This window comes from Leptonychotes weddellii, chromosome 1 (assembly GCF_054177405.1).
Source record: "Leptonychotes weddellii isolate Sample4059 chromosome 1, ASM5417740v2, whole genome shotgun sequence".
Classification (NCBI taxonomy): domain Eukaryota; kingdom Metazoa; phylum Chordata; class Mammalia; order Carnivora; family Phocidae; genus Leptonychotes; species Leptonychotes weddellii.
The window spans coordinates 108,908,642-108,918,079 of NC_138369.1; the positions used below are offsets into that span (position 1 = coordinate 108,908,642).

At 40.2% G+C, this 9,438-nt stretch overlaps 1 protein-coding gene across 2 annotated transcripts in view; it reads left to right on the top strand.

Annotated features, from left to right (window-relative positions):
- Window positions 1-5,973, top strand: part of FNDC3B (fibronectin type III domain containing 3B) — a 326,828-nt gene extending 320,855 nt beyond the window's left edge. For both annotated transcript variants that reach the window (XM_081829673.1, XM_081829674.1), the window contains exon 26: window positions 2,409-5,973. In XM_081829673.1, the coding sequence (XP_081685799.1) occupies window positions 2,409-2,720 (312 nt within the window). In that variant the 3' untranslated portion in view covers window positions 2,721-5,973. The remainder of the gene's footprint in view (window positions 1-2,408) is intronic.
- The last annotated feature ends 3,465 nt before the right edge of the window (window positions 5,974-9,438 follow it).

Consider the following 9,438-nt stretch of genomic DNA (forward strand, 5'->3'; position numbering starts at 1 on the left):
TGTGGGGATAGGTTATTAACTGGTTTTCTGCCATGAGGTCATTGTTTGATGGCAGAAAGTAAGAGGCCACACCACAGAAATGCTGGCCAAGCCTTTGCTCGGCACAAACGGAGGGGGGGCACTGCTTTCCATACCACAGAAGGGGAAGGCAGCGTTTTCCTCCTGAGACAGCAGGAACCAAGGTGGGGTGTTTAACGGAAACACCAGAAAGATAGTGGAGCTGTCTGGGAAGACAAAAATCAGGCCAAGAGAACTGGCCTCATGTCAGACTGTTCATTAGACTAGGACTAAAGCAGAGGACAGGTGGTGGCGTCACGACCTACCAAAGGGGATGGGAGAGGCAGGGCTGGGGCGGTTCCAATGGTGAGCATGGGTGTTTAAGAGTGGGATCTCATCGGGGGTCTACCCCTGCCCTTATTTGTTATGAGTCCTTAAGAAATTAACAGCCTCTGTGATCCTCAGTGTCTTTATCTCTAATCAGGAGGATTAAATTTGATGAAGTTGGCTTCCCTTCAGCATGTTGCTCTCACAAAGCACTCTTTACATCCAGTTTCTCATTTAACCCTCAGACCCCCTTAGTGTTAGGTTAGGTACTGTTAACGAACCCCAGGATAAAGAGGAGAAAAGCTAAGACTCAAAGCTGCTAGTTGCCTAAGTTCACAAACCTAGAAAATAACGGAGCAAGGACTTAGACCTGGGATCCTGATTCCAGTTCCCATGCTTGACAAGGATCTGCCCAGTGCCTCCCAGTCAGACCAGGCCCAGTTCTCCCAGGGTTGCACAGAGGAGAAGAGCTCCAACAGCTACAGTCTTTCGACCTTTAATAAGTGCAAACAAATACTTCAAGAAGTGTGACCTCTGTAAGAATCGATAAAAGAGGTATAGCAGGAAATCTTGCAGCTAAGGCTTAGATGGCAGCTTCTCTCCAACTCAGTAAACATACAAGTGCTAACTTATCACCATAGAATCAGAATGGATTGTTTACGGGGACGTTGCAGGAAAGAAACCACAGCTCAGATGGCAAGTGTGGAGGGACCTTCTTTATCAAACTGGTATACTGGTCCCATGGGTTGCAAATCATTCCCTTCAGGAATGGTCCCGACGGTTTCCAAGAAAAGACATTTCTCAGAAAATAGCACCTTGAGCATTTAAAATTAAGAAATTAAATCTAGATTAAGAAAGCAAAGAACTTTCACAGTTTAAAAGATCTCTTTAAAGAAAAAAAAATGTACACCACTGTTTTCTTGAGACCACTCACATGTTGGGAAATAATTCATAAAGAGTTCCATCATGGTTATAGGTGGAACTCTCGAATAGTTGGTGGTGTGTGGGTTGGGGCAATCACCGTGACTGACAGCAAGCTCGTCTTAAACCATCCATTTAACTAACTCATCATTGGAACAATAAGAAAGGAGTGGTCTGGGTCTTCTTACAGCTCTTTCATACTTGGTTGCTCCAGCCCAGTTCTGTGACTCCAGTTGCTAATGCTGTTGCTACAGTCTTTAAAGAAATAGGGTGACGCACCAGGAGGAGCATGCTTAAAAATCTTACAGAGGAATAGCAAAAGCAATGAGGAATCTGGATCAGCATAAGTAACAGGCAGAATTGGTTTTCTGGCACTCAGGCACTAAACAAAAGTATAATAAATACGACAAAGTCTCCCTGTGAAGTTTGAAAATGAGGGAGGAAACATCTTAAGAAAAGGCTAAATACCAAGTGACCATTGGAAGTTGGGTCCCTTCTGTAAACCGAGATCTTTGCTTGCCCAACACTAAAGGCGTGGCCAGTGCCTCTGTGTTCACTGGTGGCATGTCCATTTTAGGGTAGAAGTTTGCACACCAGCCTTTAAAAACACTCAACATTTGCAGATTCCCACTAACTCTCTAGCTGGCAAGTGTTTCAGACAAAGTGGAGATCATTGGAAATACTTTATTTTCTAGGGGATTTGTATTAATGGGCAAAATTAACAGCTTTACTAAGGTAGCCTATAGCCAGGTTGAAAATGCTTATGCCTATGACTTTTAATTGCTGTGTTTTAGTAATATATTTGGAGTTGTTTTAAAATTCTAAATAGTGACTGTGTACCAGGCCTGTTTTAAGCACTTTATAGATACTAACTCAGTGCCACTCCTACAGGGAAGATTCAGTTAATTTTACTTTCTTGTTTAACTATTCACCAGCCAAATCTCTTAAAATTTCATTAGGTGTTTATTACTTAAGTCAGCTGCAATTCCAGTCACTGGATTTTGTATTCTGTTTGTTCAGGGTTTCTGCCAAAGTTTTGTTATTCTGGTTATTATGGAGTAAACACCGGGGGCCTGGTGGACCTGGCTTATCAGATTACTATGTTAGAAACCACAGTGTTGTTACAGATTAATTGACCAGGACTTTCTTGTTTGTCCTTGAAGGTATACAAGGGAGAAGAAGCAACATTCCAAATCTCAGGCCTCCAGACCAACACAGACTACCGGTTCCGCGTGTGTGTGTGCCGCCGCTGTTTAGACACCTCTCAGGAGCTAAGCGGAGCGTTCAGCCCCTCTGCAGCTTTTGTATTACAACGAAGCGAGGTCATGCTTACAGGGGACACGGGGAGCTCAGACGATCCCAAAATGAAGAGCATGATGCCTACTGATGAACAGTTTGCAGCCCTCATTGTGGTTGGCTTTGCAACTTTGTCCATTTTATTTGCCTTTATATTACAGTACTTCTTAATGAAGTAAACAAACCCAACAAAACTAGAGGTATGAATTTAATGCTACACATTTTAATACACACATTTATTCAGATACTCCCCTTTTTAAGCCCTTCTGTTCTTTGATTTATATACTTCTCTTGTTTTACAGATTTAGCTAGAAAAAAAAAAAAATCAGTGTTTTGGTGCACCTTTTTGAAATGCAAAACTAGGAAGAGATTAAACTGGATTTTTAAAAAAGAAGAAGAAGAAAAGCAAACCAGATACCAAAAGCTAGCTTTATGTTTTCTTTTAAATTTTCAGATTTGCCTTTATTCTGTTTTCATTGATGTCTTTTGCAAGCCTTTAATTTTTTTTTTCTTCCATGTTACGGTTTAGTAATTTATATTCACCAGTCACTTCTTTTGTCTTGATCATCTGTCTCTGTGAACATGAATCACAGTGTGTGTCCTTACAGGTCTAGGATTTCAGTGTTGTCAGAGTATATTACCACACAACCACAACCGCAACAACAACGTACAGAAGATGTGTTCACTCAGATAAGGCTGCCCTAAACGACCATCACTCAGTTATTTAACTGTTTAGCTCATTTAAATCAAAAATGTGTACTTTAAAATGTTTTAATAATCTGTATTTCTTATGATTTTTAACACTATGAGCTGCCTGTCTAAGAAATCAAGTAACCAAAATGCACCTATAAATTATGGAACATTGTCGATTTTACCCCAGCGATTCATAGCAGTAACTTTAAGAGGGCATTGTGCAATAGTTGTTTCCTTGTTCAGCTATTTTAAAAGCTGCTTTAACTTGTTTGTTTGTCTTTGTGTATAACTACTTCTAATCTAATCACTAGAGTTATTATATTCTGTTATGTTTGACCAGAGTTATATGACGAGAACTGGTGACAGTTTAGTGCCTCTGCCCATTGTCCGTGATTTACACTAATTGTGAGCAGTCTTCTTACATGTCAGCTCATTGTTTTTGAAAGATTTGCTGTTAGGCTGTTCTGTGAGGTATCAATGAAGTGATTTGAGTTTCAGTACCTTAATTCAGTGCACATCATCTTAATCCAACAGCGGATAAAAACTGATAAAACCCAAAAGAGAGTTACCTAATTTGTAGTTCCTATTTTTGTGGGGTTGACCTGGCCATGTGTGGAGAGGGAATGATATTTGGTGGTAAGCACAGGGTGTTTGGGGGGTGAAGGAGCCTAGATTCCCTCCCTGGATCTGTCACTAACTTGCTGCGTGACCTGAACATGTCACTTTACCTCTCTGTGCCTCAGTTTCCCATGCATTAAAAATAAAATGAAATAAAATAAAATGGGGATTCTAATGTTTGTAAGTGCTTTGAGATCCTTGATCAACAGGTGCTATTGGAGTGCAAAGTGTTACTCTTGCATGTTTATTCTGAGTCATGAGATAATCAATTTTAACCCAAAGTCATTGGATTATTTATATGAAGTCCATAATGTTCGCGTACCTCAGGGACATTTAAGAGTTGGAGGTGCAAATATATTCCAAAAGGGTGCAACAGACACAGTGTATCCCCCTGCTTCTGTTTTTGTATATTTTTGCTACTTGGTTTTTCTTGATCATAGCGATTTTGTGCTTGGTCTATGTTGTCTTAAGATGCAGTATCCTGTACTAGCTTATAATATTCCCATACCAAAGTCATGGGGAAACCAACATTATTTTGTTTTTGGTTTATTTATACTATATTCTGCATACAGTACTTTAAATGCCAATTACAGTGCAATCTTTATTTATTGTAAAATTTTTTAAATGTACTTATGTACTAATTTTCCCTTGTAGCATGTTATTTTTTGTGTGTGTTTTATACTTTTGTAATTTTAGGTCAGTCTTGTTCCTTGGCAACAGCTGTAGTATTACCAATCTTCTGACATTTTCTTGTGTTTTTAAAAGATAAGAGCATCGAGTGCATTAAATGCCAAAAAAAAAAAGAAAAAATCCATTATCAGTGATTAAGACGTTTACATGTACCCAAAAAACCATAATCATCTCTTGAAAGAAAGCTCTAAGATCAATGAATTATTCTGTGTGCCTATATTGATGTAGTAAGTACTAGAGAGTTTTGTATTTTGTTATTGACTATAATAATTAGTTTAATTAGCCTTGCAAAGTGATGGCATCAAGGTAAATATGTTTTTTGCCAAAGTTCTGGCCTTCCAAAACTCAGCCCTCTACTTAATTGTGCATTACAACCCACTATAACATTGCACCTGCATTTTCTGAGACCATCTCAGGCAGGTGTTTTTGGTTTTTTTTTTTGTGTGGGGGAAAGGCATTTTTTTAAGCAATGAAGATTCAACGGAGTACAAAATCCCTGTTTGCAGGGGGGTAAAGTCCCTTTTTGGAAACACTTCAGAGCTGCTGCTATAAAGAAATTCTTGGAATTGGTTGAAATGTTTTAAATGAAATAATGCATTAGGCCAAGATTGCTATGAGTACTTTATCTTTTTTGAGATTTCCATCCTGTTGAACCACCGGAAAGCTGAAGTGTGTCACCGACCGGCTGACTGCACTTTATTTTATTGTTCTCCGTGATTTGGTATTCATCATCATCCCTTTGGTCAAAAAATTATTACTCCATCTGGCACTGTTTTCTATCACAAATATGTATATGTGACATTGATACACAGCTATATATATATATTGCCATTACACACGAACAATAAAATAAAGTGTTACATTAACCTTATCTCTTTGCCCTTTTGCAATACGTAGGAATGAGTGTCTGGCTTCCGATGCTCTGTATGTCAAACTCATCCCTGGCACAAGAAATTCCAGTCATGTGAAGCAAACCGCCCTTTGTCCTCAAAGAAATGGTCTCAAAAGAAAACTTTTTTAAAAAGATTTTTTTCATATTATCTGCCTTGTTCTTATCAACTTGAAATGTTGGCATTTTCTAACTGTGTTTTGTTGGCTACAGTAATTCAGTATTCCTGTCAAAATTGAAAAGTGCCCTAATTGAATGTGTTTGAATGTTATCCTTGCACAGTTCTTTAAATTGAAAGACAAAATGTTTTACCTCACTGTTGGACATACATTCCAAGCTTTTCAACTTTAGGAGGAAAAAAAAAAAATCGTATGTTTTCCTGTATTGTAAATTTTAGACTATTTCATATACATTGTATTAAAACTGCCGTATCAATTTTAATGTATAGATTTTGCAAATACTATGCTATATGTAATACCTAACTGTATCTGTAGTGTATATGTAATATATTTATGCCCAATAAATGTTTTAATTCTTTCTGACTTAAGTAGGGTTTTTCTGCCATGAATAGGATTGCTTTTGTTGTTGTTGTTGTTGTTGTTGTTACTTTGTAAAAACTTGAACTGAACCACATCCCTAAAGTTGCAAATTCAAATGCCTTTGGAGGCCAGGCAGGTGGCATAGGGCATGATGTTCCTGTGCCACCCAAGGGGGCAGCTGCAGCCCAGCTCCTGCTGGTTGAGGTCCTGCAAGATCGCAGGCCACAATCACACCTGCTAATGTTTCAAAAGAAGCTAAAAAATTCAGATTTCCCTATACGGGACAGCTAAAATGTGATTGTGGACCACACAGGCCCAGGAGCTGCCATTCATTCTTTGACTGTCAGGGTCTGCGTTCCTAACGTAGTATCCAAATGCCAAACCTTAGGAGCCCAGGTCTACCTCTGGACAGGAGACCCCGAATGCTCCCTCTCCATGACTAACTCACATGGTTTTGCCTTACTTCTTCCCTCCTTTGGGTCTCATTCAACAACAACAACAACAGCAATAAAGCATAGTGTCCCTGCTGAGGCCATGGTTTCACTAGGTTTAGATTGTTTTGCTCGGAATCCCTAGTATCTTTCTTATTTCTGGAAAAAAAAAATGTATGGAAAAACTGTTGATATAAGTGAGCTTTGTGTTACAAAGAATGATAGCCATTCTTACGGGTAAAAGTGACCAATTGAACACATCAAATTTTGCATGCTCCTAACACTCCTCTGAAAATATAGTAAAGGATTTGTTTTTTTAAGTCCCAACTGCCCTCAACACTGGGAAGAATGGGAGAGAGCTTGCTAGCACCAGAATTTTGGAAACCTAACTGAAGAAAGCTGAATTCTAATTTCACAGGGAGAGAAGTGAGCACCGCCTCAGTTTACATGCAGCATACCCTGAAGGCTCAAAAATTGACAGAAGCATGTCCTTTGGAAGTGATGGTGAAGGGGAAAAGGAGCCTGAAATACTACTAGTTGAAAGCTGTTTAAAACGCCATTTGATCCATAAAATTGCTCCCCATTTTGTTTTCAACTGTGCAGCTACAACCCTGCAGAAGCCTGTAAGCTTATCCTCAGAAGGTAACGTAGAAGGACCCTAGACTTGAAGACACAATCCACAGTTGATCGTCAAGGTACCGTATCAAAAGTGGGATTCAGTGAACATAGGCGTACAGGAGAATATCAAGAGTCTTACCTAGAGAGCCCCATGGGCCAGAAAGAAAGATCCGAAGATCTTCAATGAAGTGGTTCAGCCGGAGCACCCTGGGGTGGGTCTTCTCAGCCTGGGCTGCTCAGGAATATCACCTGAGCTTTTCAAAACCCCTACAGCCAGATCATACTCTAAACCAATAAAATGAGCATTTCTGAAGTATCAGTGTTTTTTTTTAAGATTTTATTTATTCATGAGAGACAGAGAGAGAGGCAGAGGGAGAAGCAGGCTCCCAAGGAGCGGGGAGCCCAATGCGGGACTCGATCCCAGGACCCTGGGATCATGACCTGAGCCGAAGGCAGACGCTTAACCATCTGAGCCACCCAGGCGCCCCAGTATCAGTGTTTTTTAAAGCCCCCCAGGTGATTCCACTCCCCAGCCAAGATTGAGAACCAATGCCCTAAGGTGAAACTCTCATTGAACAATCCCTTGTCAGCTTTTTAGTCCTCCAGCTTAATGAAGAGTGACCTGACATCTGATAAACATGAATGGAAAGCCCAATGCCAATAACTTGGAAGAATCAGAGACTAAGGGAGGAGCAGCTTCAGAAAACAATCGTTATCTCCAAAGAGATGAGAAAAAATATAAGTCATCTTTAGACGGAGGGTAGAATGCTATTGAAGAAGAATGCTTGAAGAACTTGGAAATACTGCCAGAAATTAAAAATTCAGTAGAAGGGTTAGAAGTTGGAATTAAAGGGAATAACTCCAAAAATAGAGAAAACAGAAATGGAAAGGTAAACGATTAGGATCAGACCAGGACATTCACTATCCAAGTAATAGGAACTTGAGAAAGAACAGAGAAAATGGAGAGCAAATCAGATAACATGTTTCCAGAATGAAAGGGTAGGAGGGTGCTCAACGCAATGGATGGAAATGGGCCTCTGCCAAGACACACCGTCTTGAAATCAAAACACTAGGACCAAGAGAAGCTCCCCCAAATAGAAAACTGGTCACATAGGATTAGAAATCAGACTAGCTTTATACTTCTCAGTAGCAACACTGGAAGCTAGAAATCAGTGAAGCGAGTATGTCAAGGTTTGAAAGAAAAAGATTTCCCACTTGCTTACTCTTGGCTGAGTGTGAAGTATCATGACATTTTTAGAAATGTGAGATCTCACAAATTTGCCTCCCATGCACCCTTTCTCAAAAGCTACTAGAGGATATGCTCTCCCAAAGAAGCAAATAAGAAAGAAAAATCCATGGGATTCTACCCGCCCCTCTCCCCGCCCCCGATTTTCATGCAGGTTAGAAGTTGGCTGTCTGGCCCTTTGCCCCAGAAGGATTTATGTAACTTTCACTTTATCTTTCTCCTACCTCCAGTCGCCATGTTTGCATAACTGCCCACACACACACACACACACACACACCCAAAACGGCCTGCAAATGACCCTTTTAAACAAACCTCTCAGGATATCTTGCCTTTTGCTAATTAAAACTAGCAATTAGATCCGTGTACAGGTACCCTTTATTCAGAGTGGTGACCAAAAAAAAGAAACTTCCCACCTCTACTGCTAGACTGGAGGGAGGGAATATGCTTGGGACAGCAAGTGTCCTTCAACTCTACAGCACAGAGCCCATGATCTGGCACATAACAGAAGCTAAAAAAAGATTTGTTGACTTGAACTCAATAGACTAATTTGGTAGGAAAAGTTCACATAGCAGTGATGTGTTCCATATGACTTTCCGCTCCAGTCTTTTTGCCATGGGTGTGTTATTTTTGGTGGAGCATTTTAATTGAAGCAGTTGTCAATAATTTATAATTTAGGGGCACCTGGGTGGCTCAGTCATTAAGAATCTGCCTTCAGCTCAGGTCATGATCCCTGGGTCCTGGGATCGAGACCCGCATCGGGCTCCCTGCTCTGCGGGAAGCCTGCTTCTCCCTCTCCCACTCCCCCTGCTTGTGTTCCCTCCCTTGCTCTCCCGCGCTCTCTCTCTGTCAAATATTTTTTTAAAAAAATTTAAAATGTGGAAATTTCATAGAAAATACTGGAATTCCAGATTCTAATAAAATTTGAAAGACCTGGCAACTCTAGGTCTTATTCTGGAATGACGACACTCGACAGAGGTGAATAAAGGCTGTCCTTGTTGATTGGGGCATTTGCTGTGCAGTTGACCACATTTCCCACGAAATTCTTGGCATGAATATGGATGATGACATTAATAGAAAAGCATCACCTTGAACATCATCATCTGTCAAAAGTGAGTAAACAGATGGCAAGACTTCCAAGAATTTGATGAAGAACGTCTGTAAATCTACTCCTCC